The following is a 17,960-nucleotide window of genomic DNA, read 5'->3' as shown; positions in this document are numbered from 1 at the left end:
CATCTTCGGCTACTGCTTTGGCGGTTTGACGATCTTTACTGTGGATCCACATTAGAATCCGTTTAGATATTTACTCATCTTCTTCTTCAACATAGCGTTATCTCGGCCTAGCACCAGGGTCCGCTTTCCTGCTCAGTCTTCTCCTTGCCTGCTCGGTCTTCGGTATCCTCAGGTCATATTTAGTAAATATTACGACGTATGTAGAAAAGTTAATAAAGTGTTATCGAAACTTTGATAGAAACGGAATTAGACGACCGCTCGAATAGGCGCGTGCTACGTGCCCCGTTGAAACCGCAATGAATGCTATCAACTTAAAATAAAGCTCCATTATTGCAAGTATATATTATTTTTCCAGGATAACAATAATGCCCTCTTTGTGTAATCAAGTCATACCTAAATATAATTATTGCACAGTGTTATGATTGAGATGATTTATGCTGTGTAATATGAGTGCAATACTACCTAATATTGTTTTGGTTTTTAATACGTTGAGTGTTTACGCTTTTTATGTAGGTTGATGTAGGTCAACAAATATTAGGTATTATTGTATATAATGCCTAGGCATGATATATTAGAACTAGTTTTATAATAGAGATAAGAAGACGTACTGAAAAACAGTTTTATAGGTAAATTTATTTTATATTATAAAAATATCCTGTAAGCCGTAAGGAATTTACTAGGTGCATAATTAATTTTTTTCTGTAAGGTACATAAAGGTTTCAGAGTTTTTGGGTTCCCGTAGGTCAAGGATCGATGAATGAATGCGATGCGTCAATTCGAGGTACAATTGCAGCTTATTAGTTCCCAAAAACGAACACTTCAAATATTTCAGACAGGACAAATCAAAATTGGTGGTTCCAAACCTAAATTGTCTTGAAAATAAATGATGATTTGTCTGCGCCTGACTCTTATTTTGAGAATGTTGCAATAATTAAAAATAAATAAAGTCTTACGCAAAAATGCAAGCAATGTGATTTTACGAGCTTTAATTTAACTTACAGTATTCTTATGTAAATAATGTAGTATTAGTAGGTACCTATATAGGTACCTATTTAAAATATGAAATTTGTTAATAGTGACCGGTGAAATACAAATAATACAATGATGTCGATCTAACGATTTAGATGAGAGGTATAGCCATGGGGACTCTGTGATAAGAGAACGCAACCTCATTGAGACTGGGTTTGTAAAAATTATGTAATAAAGTTTATTGGAGATGTGCCTTGCCTCGCTTCTTTTTATCTTTTTAGTTTTTATGGACCATGGACCAAGAATTACACAGCTTAATTAAAACTTTATCTCTCCAGCTCCAGTGTCCATAATAATACCAGGGTCAAAGTTCTAAGGTAGGAACATTAAATTAGTAGTTTTGTACTTATTTTTAACCCCTACGGGACGGAGACGGTATTCAATAATATAGGTAATAAATAGGTATGTACTGAGGGTGGAGGCTGTTTGTATGTTTGTACATACAAATGAATGTACCCAATTTTCTTTAAAACGGATCAACTGATTTAGTTGTCATTTTCTATAAAGAAATTGTGAAATGGTTCTTAGATTGGTTTTAACTCAGCAGATGGCGCTGTTATAACTTTGACGGGAGTTCTTAATTTAGAGTTAAAAGTTTCATCTGTTGCGCCTTCGCGCTTCGTTGATGTTGTCCATTTAAAAGTACACGAATACACGAACGTTACGTTTCATTTGTTTCAGGGAAATCTAACAAGATGCCAAGGGTTTCTTTGCCAGCCGTTAATGTTTGTTTTGATCGTCCGGCGCGCATGCGTGGTCGCCAGGCGACGGTGACCGCCGGCCGGCCGCCACTTGCCAACGGAGGCTCGAGCGACGCGCGCCTCTATTGAGCCGTGCGCGAAAATCGTGCTAAATTTATCGCGCGGGAAAGCATGGCCGACCGCTCCGCTTCCAGCCACGAACACGAGTGCACTTCGGGTTTTTCCGGGCGAGGTCGCGCAGGGCGGGCGGCGCGCGCCGATCCCCCAGGCACCCTGCCTTTCAATACAACTTAAACCACTCACATAACAGCACGCTCTAACTGCATAATAATAAAACTGCAGAATTTAAATTATTAATTCACTGAAATACTGTCCCAGTTTGTGTGATGTACGTGATACGATGCGTTCAGGTGCTGTAGACGTTTGGGACTCTGAAATGTGAACCAGCTGACTCGGCGCGTCACAACAGGTAATAAAATGTTTTATTTCATGGATACCTTATTTTCAGCGTCTGAAATTAAAATCCCAAGCAGTTCTTGTAGCAGTCATTATCATTAACGTTTGCAAATAACAAATATTGTTAGAAACAAGGTTTTCATTAACACGTAAAGTTCTTAGTTCTGTAAAATTAGTAAAATATAGTAGACATTGGTAAGATCATTAAAATATGCAGGTAATGAAAACACCTAATTACACATGTTCATTGCCGCAGTGTTTGCCAGGCGTCTGTTGTTCCGTCTTCAGCTGGTTACGACTCACTTACTTTGTTTGTTTAATACTTTCAGCGGAAACAAATAAGTGCTAAGTAGAAACAATTAAGACTATTCAGTAGTTAGTCAGTCATTAACATTTTAGAAGTAACGTTTTACTTTATTGTGACTGAATTATAGGTATTTCTACAGCTCACAATTTCAAAAGTGAATGAATTGCACAGAATTGTGCGCGATATACCCTTAATAACTTTTATTAATAACGTTTGAAATATAAATCATTATCATTAATTTATTTAGGAACCCAGCTCTTATAGATGGAGTAACCGTGATTCATCCCACTTCTATGCTTTTGAGCACCTGAATCTCCTGTGATGACACTATTAACTAACTTTTATAATATCATCCATAAACTCACGTCTCTGCCTTCTACGGCGTTAGAGTCTTTATGTATTTAACCGTCGTGTCATATCAGGCTGGCCCTTCTCCAAATCTATGGACGCTTTGCGGGTGCCGATTTTCAGGTCCGTCTTTAATAAACCCAAGAGTCAATATAGCATCATCTTTTGCGTCTTTATGTTGCCTAAAACCATATAGTTCTGTTAGGTTCTAGATAGCTTTCGGCTAAACGGTAGGTAAAGAAGGGCCGCGAAAGGATTTTATTCATCCCGCCTCCGTTCCTGTGAGATTATTGATTAATTAACGGGTTCAAATCAATTTGGATTGGTGCTGCAATTTCTTAAATTTTCTGGCTCCCCATGAAGCCCAATGATTGGTTTAAGTTACTCTAAATGAGAAGAAGATCATAGTCTAAATGGACTCTACCAATATCGTCATGAATTGTACCAATAGTCCTCCTCTTTTTTTTAGTTTTCGAAATCTATTTCCAAGCGATATGTATTTGTGTGCTGGTTAATAGCTTTGTCACAAATATTTGTTCCTTAAGTTGATACCTACATATATATTTTTTAACCAATCCTAACTAAAATTGTATGAATTTGGATACATCTCTATCTCTTCTATACATTTGAATAACAGTACATCAGTTTATCCTGCAAAAATTGCACCTATACATAGCAGAGTTTAAAATTTGATAAACTACAATGTTTCGGATAATCTGCCCGATCAGTGATCACGCATAGCAACTGTCAGTTAAACATATAGCGTATTCTCGAGCAAATTCCAAGTTTAAACTCATTTTCCTGACTTTGTTATGTGTAAAGTCTATTTTTTTATTCGGTAGACTAAAATGACATTTCATAGTATGAACATCATGTGTCCTTTCATACTATGAAATGTCATTTTAGTCTACCGAATAAAAAAATAGATTTTAGTGGAGTGGGGCACTTGGAGTAGCAATCGCGACGGTATCTCTGAAATATTAAAAGACTCTTTGTATTCATTTCGTGACAGACTTATCACTGAAACGATAAATAAAGTTTAGTAAATTATCCGCCGTACATGATGTATTAAATTATCTTGAGCATCGTGTAGTCGTAAACATATAGGTATTTGCTTTTAGCTAAAAAATAATTAACTTACAGAAAACACTCGCATACTTACATAATATATGTATCCTGCTTTTGGTTGACTTAATAATGTAACCTAATAATGTAAGTTACTCGTAGACATTCGCAATATTTACTTGTATAAGAGTTTCATAATTATAGGGTAAGCATTTTTCAAACACGAAACCAGTCGTGTTCGAGCGAGACACGTCATACATAATTAGATTACGAGTAGTAGGTACAAGTAGAGCAGATTTGCCCTACAGAGAATTTAGATTTAGGTAAAAAATAAAACCCTATCACATATTTCTGAATCATTGTTATTTCATGCACGTTACCGGGGGGGCGTGGAACTTTATGATGAAAAATATTCCGAGCCCTAAGTCTAAAGTCATATAAGACCTAAGAAGACCAAAGATAGGTAATGTTATTTACCTACCTACATTACATAAACAGTGAATAAGCAACGGTGTTATTCTGCAAATTGCTCGTTTCAGAACTTTAACAAAAAACGTTGGTTCTGCCTAACTAGATTTGCATTTCGGAGTAGCTTTAAATTAGTATTGCTATATAATAGGTGCGCACTGCGCAGCGTTAAAATAACTTAAAGTTTGAGTGTTAGATATCCTTAGCTTAGTAATATGTACTGGAATAGCGTTACAATGAAGTTCAGTTTAACTAGATTTTTCCCTTCGAATAAGGCGCCAGACCCGGTTCATTGGATTCTATGTAATTATCTACGCAGCCATGACGCTTGCTTAGGTATCCATAAATATGGTCAGAATACCTACCTGCGGTCCCACAACTGACCTATATTACATATATTAATAGTGAACTTGAGGAAAAGAGAACACTGCCCTATGCATAAGCGTGTCTCGTTCTAACAGGTTACTTGATAAGCTTGAGCGTGTGGTGGGTGTATTCGTCATCAGACAAAACCGTAAGCTGATGGAAAACTTCCTAATACTGGAAGCTCTGAATCGTCCTTCCATTATGTAAACTTTCCTATTTGACGAATAGGATGAATTGATGATGACTGGTCTAATTGGGATATGTATAAATCTAGTGGGTGTGTGCGGGAACCTCACAGTATGTTTGTTGTTAGCGCGGTGTGAACATTGTACATTGTACAAGACCATTGCTTGCTGACATATTAAGATGTAAGTATCGTGCTTTCCATAAAGTGTCTATCTACATATATACAACGTCTTTAAAATAAGTTTGGCTACTATTTATTAACTTTGAAGTAACTAATAGTTGGTTTAAATCTTTCTAAGTTTCACTATGCTGAGTGAAATTAATCCATTTCGTCTCGTCCACGGCAGAAAATCAGTGCCCAACAGTGGGATGGAGAGTGTCGTGTCGTGAACGCAGGTATTTTTCGGAAATATAAATAAAACATTACATGACAATGTTTAACCGATTATGCGTTAGTTCCGTACTCAAATGTCATTGTAAAAGTGATCATTGTGTTTGTTTCTTTTCAGGAGGTAACTTTAAACAACGAACCGTACTCGTAGTTAGCTACTTTGAGTGATGGACAGATCGACAGGCAGCCGTTATAGACAGTCGTGCCTCAAATGTGCCATGAAAATATTAATACCTATTCATAGTTTTGTTTTAGTTTTGTGTGCCTTTATAGAATATTTAATCTAAATAATATTATTGTTATTGCGGGCCCTGAAACAAGTCATTAGAAAAAACATTTTACCGTAATAGCCTCGTTATTCAAGGTTTATTTTCCTCAGATCCCTTTTACAAAAACTGGACTCTAATCATCAAACATGTAATTCGTAATGAATGTTGTATTTTTTTCTGTTGACATGATGTGGACATGATAGAGAAGGTGAATGAACCTGAAACAAGGACCCGGGTCTGCGTAGACGCAGGTTCGATCCCTGCCTTGGTTAAAAAACTTACAAAAGACATGATTTCTTCCAGTTGTATACCTATATACCTGTGCTTGTAAAATCTGTATCATTAAATGCTTAAAAATCTGTAAATAAAAATGTACAGTTATTAAAAGTTTCACGCAGCGTGAAGTTTATTTTACTGATCACGTGTTCTGAAAGATGACTCAGGAAACCTCTTATAACTAAAGGCGTAAAAAGACTATGAATCAATCGTGGTGAATTGTTAGTTGTTACACATTGCTAAGTATATCGACCTTCCATCTTTATGGTCAATCTGATCTAAGTCATAAACTGTAGTTACGCATCACTTTCATGCCTTGAATTTTAACTAGCCACAAAATTGCCTTCCACTGGTCATACCAATACAAACAAAACTCCAATCTAAGCATTAAATCGCGTAGAATCTGATACTAAATTAACAACTATACACGAGTTAAATATTCATGATTTGTTTGAATTAAACGGTAACGCGAAAATGTTTACAAAGTGCGGCGTGAAATGATGAATATCATTCGTTGAAAGCCCAAACCAGTGGCAGATTATCCGATGTCCATTTAGTGGAGAGCACTCAATACACGTGTCGATACGGGCACCAGACATAATATTATAACCTACGTTTAACCTCTTCAGGAGCGAGGGGCGGGTAAGACAAATATAAACTAGTCTTATTATGAAGTAACTAATGTAACAGTGTAACATTTCGGGGCTTGTATTCAGTGACAACCAACGCAAATGCAAGGAATTTAATTCATATTCAATGTAAGACAATAAAATAGTGCGTCGCGCTCTTACAATTACGAGCGAGTAAATCAATAGATTTAAACGCCGTAAAAGCTTTATGGAATTTAGACATTTTCGTGCTTACCAAAATAATTGTAGACATTCCTGTCTACATTCCGAGACTTATCGGAATGACCTTTCTGCATCAACACAATTTTCGTCAACCTGTGTATCGGATAGTAAGTTTAGAGCATTCGGTTTACGGTTTACTCTTGACCCAGTTCCCGGTATTTGGGGCGCGCCCTGCCCGCCCGCCCAGCCACTACGTAAACTGAAACACTCTCTTGAACTCACACTGCCACGTTAACACATGGGAGGATTCTTAAGCTAAATATTGTCAGTGCAGTTCATCCTTTATATGATTACAAATAACTCCGGCATTATTGCATGTACTAGCCTAGGGGCCCGATTCGGATTTTGAACTAGACATCTATTAGATGTCTATTAGACATCACCAAGTTACGATAACGATATTTTTAAGATCTAGCCTGTCAAATTTGACATTTCCGCGATTCTGTAGATACTCTTGAACGATTTCCACAAGATATTATTACGATATTTTAACGTAAACGTGAGATTTGTTGCCCGAATAGAGCTGCAAAAGAGAACTAGTTGAAATCTAAACTACAACGTATATAGTACATATCGTATCGTCCTCTAGTCTAGAATGGATCTTGATTTCCGAATACCGCGGTATTAGAGTTCCGTACCCAAAGGGTAAAAACGGGACCCTATTACTAAGACTCCGCTGTTCGTCCGTCCGTCCGTCCGTCCGGTTTAGTTATTTAGATACTGAACCAGGGATCGGAACCGGTTTTTTGCAAAAACTTAGAAATAACCATATTTTTCGAATTATTTTATACTCGAAATGTAGGACTCAGTTGTGTTTTTAGGTTACGACTTCGTATTATTAGATTGCCCAATTAGAAATGAAGTAATTAGCAAAGAACGAAAAAATACCGTTTCCGTTCCCATACAAAAAATACCGGTATCCGATCCCTGTACTGAACTTAAAGTGCATCAGCCAAAAGGCCTAAACTATTGAAAGCAGGACCTCAATAATAAAACAATTTTTTTTTTCAAATGTTGTAGCGTATGCATTCCACTATGAAAGGTTTTTTAGGGTTCCGTACCCAAAGGGTAAAAAACGGGACCCTATTACATGATATTACTAAGATTTCGCTGTCCGTCCGTCCGTCCGTCTGTCACCAGGCTGTATCTCACGAACCGTGATAGCTAGACAGTTGAAATTTTCACAGATGATGTATTTCTTTTGCCGCTATAACAACAAATACTAAAAACAGAATAAAATAAAGATTTAAGTGGGGCTCCCATACAACAAACGTGATTTGATTATTGACCGAAGTTAAGCAACGTCGGGCGGGGTCAGTAATTGGATGGGTGACCGTTTTTTTGCTTGTTTACTTTGCTTGTTTTGCTCTATTTTTTGTTGATGGTGCGGAACCCTCCGTGCGCGAGTCCGACTCGCACTTGGCCGGTTTTTTCCATTCAAGTGCTTTTAAGATTGAAGATCTTTTAACCTACACATTATAATTATTGGAATTTTCCATCCGTTACAATAATTAAATTTCCAAAATAAGCTGCCAAATATTATGCCTGAGCATTCAAAATTATCAGAGATTCTGGGTACAGTCAGTAGCAGAACTTGTTAAGCGGGCCAGGTGTTCATAATGATCTTGACGCGACTTTATTGTTAAGAGAATAAGAGCGTGTCAAGGTAATTTTGAACACCTTGCCCGCTTAGCAACTTCTGCTGCTGACTGTACTTCATTCTTGTTTTAATTGATATTGATAAGTCATTAGCAAATTGAAAATGCTAAGCTTCTTAACTAGGTATGTTGAAGCTAAGGAAACTAGCTCTCAATATAGCGAGTAGGGCGAACCGCCATTATAGGCCATTAAGGATGAAAGTGCATTAGTAGCAGCAGTGTTCTACTTCTTGAAGCGTTACACATGCCTATAAATAATCCCCGTAACATAGCTTTTGGCACAAATAAAAATCGGTTTAGCGGATAAGATTTGGCATGAAAAATCTGTACCTAAATATTTTTGGCTACTTAAAATCTCTATTGCAATTTTAGGAGAAACATTTTGTTGGCACTGGCAGCTACAGACGCCCACGCATCACGCATAAATAAGGTAAAGGGCCCCAAGTTCGTGTTAGTACGTTATTTCGTTAGTTTTGTTTCTGGCGCAAATAATAAGGAATACAAATATTTTTTATTCAAATTATACATATGAAAAAAATCTGTATTATTTAATCTCTTCAATAAAATAATAACCAATATTTTAGTGATTAAACTGAGAGTAATACGAGGGTCGAAACTGTCAGACGGCCGCGAACAGCTGTGTTGTATGCGTGCACTTTTTTTAGGCGTAAGGTGCGCGCTCTCACTTGTTAAGCTTATAGGAAGGAAAAGCTAAACCCATTCGAAAAAAAGTTTTTGGGAGTGTTTCTGTGGGTTCCTTAGTAATTGATTTGATAAGAAAAAAGATTGAATATATGCATAGAAATACCTTAAAATTGCAATAAATCGACTCACGAAATAGCGGTCATTATATTTTTCGTGTGTCTCCTGTTTCGTGCCACTAACGAATCAAGGATTTTCTAGATACATTTTGAGTGATTGTTTTTAAATATAACAACGAAGATAATAAAAAAAAATAATTAGAAAACAATTAATGTATTTCATGAAGTTTCGTATGAGGGAAATTCGGTATATGTTTTTTTCACTAGAATTCTCATAAAACGAGTTTGAATGTGACCCGAGTTTAATTTTATAAGGTATATTCCACGTATATTCTCAATTTCTCATATTAACTACTAGCACAATTTTATTTATAATTCAATTTATTTGATTTATTTTTGTGTATGTTTTATATTTAACGTATAAGATAGTTAATATTTTTTTTGTAAAAAAATTTTTGGTATTTTTTTTTTTTAATTTTTTATTTATATAGTTTTGGCTTTTAATCAAGTATTAAAGTACCCATATGGTTTACGAAGTCTTAATTCAACCATTAAAGTCGACGAGTACAAAAAGCTTTAAGCTACTTAGCTCTCTTTTTTTTTTGTTTTCAATATTATTTTTAATTTGACCTTACAATTACTCGTAAGTAGGTAATTTAAAATGATTATCAGCAAATTATCACCAATTACTCTAAGAAAACTTTATTACGAAACAGGGGACACGAATTCACGAACTTAGGAGCTGAGCTAAATTTGTATCACGAAATGGGAGCCAAATAAGAGGTTCACGAAAAAAATCATATAAAAAAAAGTTTTAACTAAAACCCTATAGTTTATACATTAAATTATTAACAAAGAACTAATATAACTTACTCAAAAGCTTTCAAGGTGTTGATATGCTTAGTAATATTTAAAAAAAAATGCTTGGTAATATACAAACTCTAAGGAGCCTTAACCTGCCGAAACAGGGGCCCTTTACCTTATTTAACTTTTATTTATCAAGCTCTACGTACGTCGTACAAAACCCCGCTCAAGTATTTAACTTATTTGTTAAGCTCGGACGTCTATTCCATCTATTATGATGTTTATACACTTTTGAGTATTCTTCCCAATTCAGAGTCGAGTTGCACGTTAACTGCCTTTGAGGTCGTGGTGTAATTGTAACACAAACAACATCACAATGTGCGGTTGGCAGAATTCATCTTCGTCTTCAATGACAGCGCTGCAAAAGGCATTGTGAAATCTAAATAATTTGAATAAATATTGTTTTTTACTGAATCTGATCTTGTTTGATATGCCGACGTGTTAATGTCCATTCGTGTCTAATATCGTTTAACAAATGGATTTAGATGTTGCAACATTCTGCTTTAACACCATTAGACGCGTTAGATATACGTTGACATCTTGATGTGCTAGGTATCGAAAACGTTGTAGAACCAAATTTGCTTTCAATAAACATGTTAGACTTGTTATCAAATCAACTGAAACTTTAAAAGTCTCAATAACATATATTTGAAGTTACGGTCTCATTTTAAACCGATGTGCTGAAATAACAAGAAATTTGGCATGTACATTCAAGTAACATATTATCTGTCTGGGATCCGCTTGTATTACAAGTTAAGCTTTTGAAAAACGGGCCCCTGATATTAGTTATTTGTTTTCTTTATATTACAATTTCTAGCAATGAAAACTAATAAGCGTAACTTAAATTGTATTGTGGCGGCTTTTAGCGGTGGCATCTTCTGACTCTTTATCATGTTCTAATGAGATCATTATTGAATATGGCTGAATTAATTAGTAGTTGCGCTCGCGGACGCTGGGCTGGTGTTGATTCACGGCGCATTCATTTCCGCGTGTCGCGGGCTATTCCGAGCCCCCGCGCGATCAAGCGGTGTTTTGGTCATACCGCCAAACCAAACGTGCACACACTGAAATATATACATTGTATACACATTATATTGAACAAAAATCAACATAAACCGTCGACATAGAGTTATACATTAACTTCAGAATCTTACAATCTTCGATCTTAGTGACAAAATGTATACACTATAATGTAGATAATTATTCATAACATCGTGGGATTGGTAGTAATAGTAAATTATGCTGCCTTCCTATAACTAAACGACAAAAATAACTGAAGCTTAAAACTATACATTACTGCATCAGTCGAAATGAAAATGAAAAGGAGAGCAGCGCGTTTTGTGGCCGTGGCCCATTTTATTTCATCGGAGAGCGTCTGGAAAATGAGCACTCGTGATTGGTTGTTTTCCCCGTTAAGCCTTTATGTACGTACATTTCAATTTCCATTATTGGATGCCCGAGGTGGCATACCCGAGTTCGCTCGTGTTAATGTAATACCTACATCAGTGGTTAAATAATTCAATTTGAGCGAACGAGCTCGAACGGGTGCAGGTGACTCAAAATGCATTTTGAGTAAACTACTTAACAGGCACAGGTACAGAATACTTACTTCACGTTTACCTCACATAATTATTTTGATAACTAAGATTGAGGTTTTAAAGATACCTTGATAGGCGTGCAAGGTTGCAGTAGCCACTCACTCCGGCATCGTGGTCAGTAATTGGTATTAATGTACCTACATAATAAGTCATTGAGTTAACCAACTTGTAGGATACACGCCTGAGCACCGAATTTGAGGGCGCCGACGAACCGTGACCACTCCATAACACTTGTTAATCTTGTTACATAATTTACCTTTCTTTGGCTATATGTTTTACAGCTTCACAATATCGAATTGAGGTAGGTAAGTATACTTATTACTTACATACTAGTGAAACGCATATCGTATTTAATGGCGAGTCTGAAAGTTGCAGCAGTAGCCAGGAAGCTTTCATCATTCAGATCGGATAAGCGAGTATCTGACTGCACTACGGTATGCGATTCCAATAGGCTAGAGTGAAACACATTTGTGCTTTCGTAACATTGCACACATAGATTGCTGCCGCTAAATATAGGACAATTCCAAGCTCCACCATAAAGCTATGCGAATGTATGTGGGTCAGAGAGTTATCACAAATAACCGGCCATCGTAAATGTCCCTGCAGTTTCGAAACTGCATATGTTTGAACGATACCTTCAATAAAATTTCGAGGAAATCTTTGCCAACGGATAGATTGTGCAACGGGGAAATATGGGCCAGACCTGCGACAGCTGCCGCGGAATAGTTTCATCTATTTGATACATGCTCTGGATTTAAAATGTGAACGCGGAAACCGTGATTTATGTAACGGTTTTTGCGATTTATTGATATTTCAATAGTCAGATGTTTTTAAAGGTTTTTAAGACTTTTTTGAAATTATTTTGTATTGATAGTTTATAAGTACAGGTATTTTTGTGTCATGTGACACATGTGTAAAGAGAAGAATTTAAAAAGAAAAGTGGCCGATTCAAAAATGTATAAGGTAAACGTACTAGTGCTCGACATGCTAATGCCCAATAGATGACACCCTGCTGTCACCTCTATTGACAATGACTTAAGTTTCAAGATGACATGTACTGGGACCGCGTCGAGCACCAGTACGTTTACCCTAGGTATTAGGAAAATTTATTGCATTTGCATTGATTAAATAAGGAAAAAATTATATTGCATTCTGCTTTGTTTAGTTAATGTTTGCGGTGTTTAGTCCAGTCCACGCTGCGGCTCCAGCCATTTGTGTATTTTTGTTTGCGCGGAGAATGCAGTGACGCACCGCTGCGCTGCACTGACGCAAATTTCGCACAACTGCCACTTACGTTTGTTATAACAATCTTTAGAAGATTGTATTCTTTTCCAGGGAAATTTCAGTAAGGGTAACATTCCATTTCTGACCGCAGCTGCACTACTGGTACTGAACGCGTCGCTGTTACTGTCAATTTCCATAATAAAATGAACAGTAGTGCAGCTGCGGTTGGAAATGGACTGTCACATTAAAGATCATCATTACGAATGCTAATTCCCAGCTGCTTTAACATTCATCATTTAAATCTCCGGTAATGTGCATAGTTAGACTATTTGATTTATATTAAACCTCGAATCTCATATAATATTAACTTTATTTCGAAAGTTAGAGTACATATTATAACTTTAACCGCTTTGATAAAGTTTCTTTGTTTGATAGAAAACTTGATCAAACGCGACTTGTTGGATAAAGTAAAGTTTCCTACAATATTGTCTGTGAGTGTGAGCTCGTTGCGAGGATGAGACATTCTAACGCCGTTAGCAACGTAGTAGCAAGTCTACGTTTTTGCTTAGATATTATTCCGCGTGAGTGTGCTAAGGGGGCGATGGCAGCAGATATCTTACAAGCGCAGCGACGCGATCTGTCGCAGGTCATTGCATTCAATATTAGCTTATAGGGACGAGTATTCCGTACTTACGTGCACATTCAATTCGATAAATAATTGCAAATGTATTGAAATCAGCTTTCTTTCTTCTCGTTATTTTTCATGAAGAAGTATTTTTACAGATTCAACTTTAACAAAAAATAAACCTGTTACAAATTCGCGATTTTATTCAAATAGGTAATGTGTTTTAATTGCTAATCGAGACACTATAATAGTATAACTAGACCCTACAGTTTATTAAAGAGCCAATGAACCTTATATTTTAAATGAGTACTATCTAATTGACTTCCGCAACCAAAATCTATAATATCACGAACACAGCGCGGAAACAATTACAGAGTTAGGCACCAAACAAACACAAGGTGCCCTTGCTCGCATTTAGCACATAAGATTCGTAATACATTACGGAGGTAATAATGATTCTTTATATGGTGCTGATATGCTCACAGAGGTGTTATAGGGGTGCTAACGAAGCTGGTTAGCGCCTGATACAATACTCGCGAGTCTGTGTCGACGTGGCAGTAGCTTCTTATACCTAATGACAAGTTGCAGGTATCATATAAATTCAGAGAGAAACGTGAATCGTTTAAATGCCTTTCAGGTTTAAGGAAACCTGATATTTGAAAAGATATTAAATGAAATAAAAAACGGATTATGTCGGAATATACGCGATATAATCCGTTTTAATACTTTTATTTCATGAGTAACCATCGCGGTAACCAAAGACAATATTAAGATATTAAATGATAGACTCTGTTCGGATTCGGATGTATGGCGCCCCATACATTCCACGACTCTTCTCTTTCCGCACAGACTCTATTAATTAATTTGAATTTGTTGAAATCCATAACCCAAACCTGTAAAGGGCTTTAAACGGGTAGTAAAATTTAACAGAAGGCCATGAAATATGATTTTAACGAGACTTAAGTAGATCTACAAGCCTTTTCCTTTAGAATGTTTTGTTGTTGTATGATTGGATATGATTTGATAGAATCGGCTTGCTTAGTATTGACTAGATAAACCACTTTAATAAGAGATATACCTTGGTATACCTACGGAAAGCATGTTTGATTAATCTAATTATCTGTTCTCTCGACTCATTAATCCAATAATTTATATGAATATATCTAATCATAGTTTTTCTCGTTACAGATTAAACCCGGAACAAGAAAGAGGCAGAATACAAATAATACTTACAATGACGGTGGTGACGAATCCTGCCCGGACGGGGTCCGACGACGAGATCGAGTCGGGCCGCGACAGCGCCGCCGGCGACAGCTCCTGCATCGAGTCTGAGAACGAAAACGCTCGCCTGTACGACGACGAGAAGCAAAGCGACATCGTGTTCGTCGCCGGCATCAATGGCGACACCTGGCGCTACCCCGGCCATCGACGCGTCCTCGCCGCCACCAGTCCCGTCTTCGCGGCCCTGCTGGCCTGTAAAACGGACGTTATCGTTGTCGACTACATCGACCGCCGCGGCTTCGAACAACTCCTCCGTTACCACTACTGCGAGCCAACGCAGCTCAACTCTGTGGCGACCGCCCGGTGCGCCCTCGACGCCGCTTACAAGTTCCTGTGTCCACCGCTGGCCGAGCGGTGTGCTCGCCGGTTAGACGAGATGCTGGATGCCGGTGTAGCTCTAGAAATATTGCGGGATCTGCGCTACCTCTGTGCGCGTCTCCCTGGTGCTGCCTCGGCCCCTCCTTTGCCGGCTCTCACGGATGACGCAGCCGCGCGTTCTCTTGCACAGTGCTCTCGATGGTGCGATTCCTTGGCGCACAACGCGTTGCTAGTGCTCGACGAAAACGCAAATGCAGCTTTAACCGACGAGCGTCTCGAAGAACTAACGTACGAAGATCTCGCTTTGATAGTAAAGCGCGACACGCTTCGCGTATCAAACGAGTTAGTCTTGGCTGAGGCGCTCTCCCGATGGGCTACGGCCGCCTGCAAACGAACTAAACGTGAGCTGATGCCGAGCAACAAGCGGGCAGCGCTAGGAGAGCTAGCTTATTGTCCGCGATATTTGCTGCTGCAGGGTGAAGACTTGGACCGTGCTCTCGCCTTGGAACTGTTGGAGCCTATGGAAAGAGCTTTAGTGTTGGCTCGGGCACGCAAGCTATCGGCGCCAGTACCCGTGGGCGCAGAGCAGGAGGGACTGCTACGGCGGTGGGCGCGGCCGCGTCCGGCGGAGCCCGCCGCGCTGCCCGTGCACTTGAGCCCGCGTTCCCAGCCGGTGCCCGAAGATCCCCAGCCTAGCAAGCTCTGCGCGCGCCGACCTAAGCGACCAAAGCAACCGAGCTTCGCACCGGAGGAGAAACGCAAGAAACGCGGATGCTGCGCCTGCTTCGGCGAAGGGCTTCTCAGGGCGTTTATATGCCTTTTTGATTAAAATGACAGAAAATTTCAAATAAATGTGATGTTGCGTTATCGATGGTGTGGACCGAAGTGAATTAAGGTGTTATGACTGACTTTTTCTTCAATCCTGACGAAACTTGACTAACACAGTTCACGTATTACGGAAATTAATGGAAATGATAGAAAAAATGAGATACTTATATCGAGTCAATATTCTTATGATATTTATGATAGACAATGTGGAAAAAGACTTCGTCGAAGGACTCGTCTGTTTTTGTATTTTTTTACGAATTGGATTAATCTTAATTCGTAGTTAAATTTTTTGAACTCCTATACAGTAATATTTAAAAACGGAGGAGTTTATCAACTGCATGTATACCATGTTAATCGTTTCTTGCGGTTTTGTTTAGTAAATGCTTTAGGTCGGAATGCAATGCTTAGGTCACAAGTTGGCAACTGAAAGTTGTTTGTTTTATCATAGTTGAGTCGATAACGTACCTGTAGTACGTACCTGTCCCGACGAAAGTGTAGACGCAATTGTTTAACAAAAAAATATATGATCGGTGTCGCGGCCCAGCCGCAGTAAGTAGATAATGTCTACATTTAGCACTTTATATACTTATGTGGTAGAAACTTTTGTGTATTTAATGTTGTGATATCTATCTGTTACCTAAATCAATTTTATTATAATTATTTTAATGTTACCAAATTGTATTCAGTTAGGTGCTTACATATCCAATTGTAAAACAATTTGCATTTATAAGAACCTATTGGAATCATACTTATGAGAAGATTTGGTGCACAAACGCTATATTACTTAGTTTTGTAAGTACATACATTGTTTTTGTTAGCTTAATTTAAATTAATTTTGTTGCATTTATCAACAAAATTATATGAGTTATGTTATGAAGCTTTTAAAAAGTACCTCTGAATTATTTAGTATTCAATTGTAGGAAATTACTTCCATAATTTAATTATGATTAATGTGCTCCCTAGTCATTTTTAGGCACACTTACACTTTAAGTACTTACCTGTAATTTTATTTTGAACAACTTATAAGTGCGGACAGAGGTAACAAAGTCCCGGGAGATTTTTTTTGAGTCAGCGAAATTATTTTCCTCAAGGCCATTGTTCCTTTGGTGGCATCTTGTAACATTTTTCTGTTCTCGGAACGTATACCTACTTACTGCCTTCGATTAAAGGTGTTCTTATATTTAAGCATTTAGATTTTCAATTATTTAAATTATTAATTAAATTTTTTTAGATTGTGCCATAGTACAATACAAACTTGTATATCCACGACCGAACGTCCAGAGATCCAGAGGGCCTACCGCGAACCACGTTCGACGTGTTGCCTCTCTGTCGCACGTGTAAATTCGTACGTAGGTAAGTGTGACAGGGAGGCAACACGTCGAACGTGGTTCGCGGTAGGCCCTCAGACCAGCCCTTTTATCCTTTTTATTTTATCGTTTATCACCATGCCTGTCACGTCCTAACAAGTATGTAAGTGCGAAAGTGACGGGCATAGTGATAAAAATGGTACCGTGTTGAGCCTGCAGACGCGTGAAGAGTTTCAAAAGAGTCTATAGCGTACATGGAGTTTTACAGTACAGTTTATTTTTGTCACCATCATCACACCCGACATTACGCGAAATGTTAATTTGCAAATTAACTGTATCCGGTGTGCGCACGCGCTGAAACTAGCCAAATCATTAATATTTTGCATGAAATTTTACTTTAACAAGCCACTTTTGTTATACATATTCGCACTTTAATGCTATTGTTACAAGTGTACGAATAGTTAATTACTGATCGGTTTTTGAAATATAATTATTAAGAACGTTATTATGATGATCTTATTTTTCTACGTTAGACTAAATTATAGGAATTGTGAAGAAATCTTAGCTTTTTATTTAAGTAGACTCTTTGAATTGCATGCAGGATTTTTACCTGTAAGGAAATTGTTTGACTATTCTACTTTTCAATTGACTACGTACAGGGTTTTCAGGTTTAGTGGAAGTTTTACATTTTATTTAATTCTTGTCGTTTTAAACGAATCTAAAATTGATGCATAATAAATGTATAATGCTAATAAATGTTGCTATCCTCTGCTCAAAATAGAC

General features: G+C 37.7%; 1 protein-coding gene across 1 annotated transcript; it reads left to right on the top strand.

Annotated features, from left to right (window-relative positions):
* Positions 1–1,670: 1,670 nt before the first annotated feature.
* LOC134651959 (BTB/POZ domain-containing protein 6-B) lies at positions 1,671–16,329 on the top strand. Its single transcript, XM_063507101.1, has 2 exons — positions 1,671–2,199; positions 14,632–16,329. The coding sequence occupies exon 2, from the start codon at positions 14,678–14,680 to the stop codon at positions 15,869–15,871; it is 1,194 nt and encodes a 397-aa protein (XP_063363171.1). The 5' UTR covers positions 1,671–2,199; positions 14,632–14,677; the 3' UTR covers positions 15,872–16,329.
* Positions 16,330–17,960: the final 1,631 nt, after the last annotated feature.

Source organism: Cydia amplana, chromosome 11 (genome assembly GCF_948474715.1).
Source record: "Cydia amplana chromosome 11, ilCydAmpl1.1, whole genome shotgun sequence".
NCBI lineage: Eukaryota > Metazoa > Arthropoda > Insecta > Lepidoptera > Tortricidae > Cydia > Cydia amplana.
Note: the sequence above shows the minus strand (reverse complement) of the source record. Positions and strands in the feature narration are given on the sequence as shown.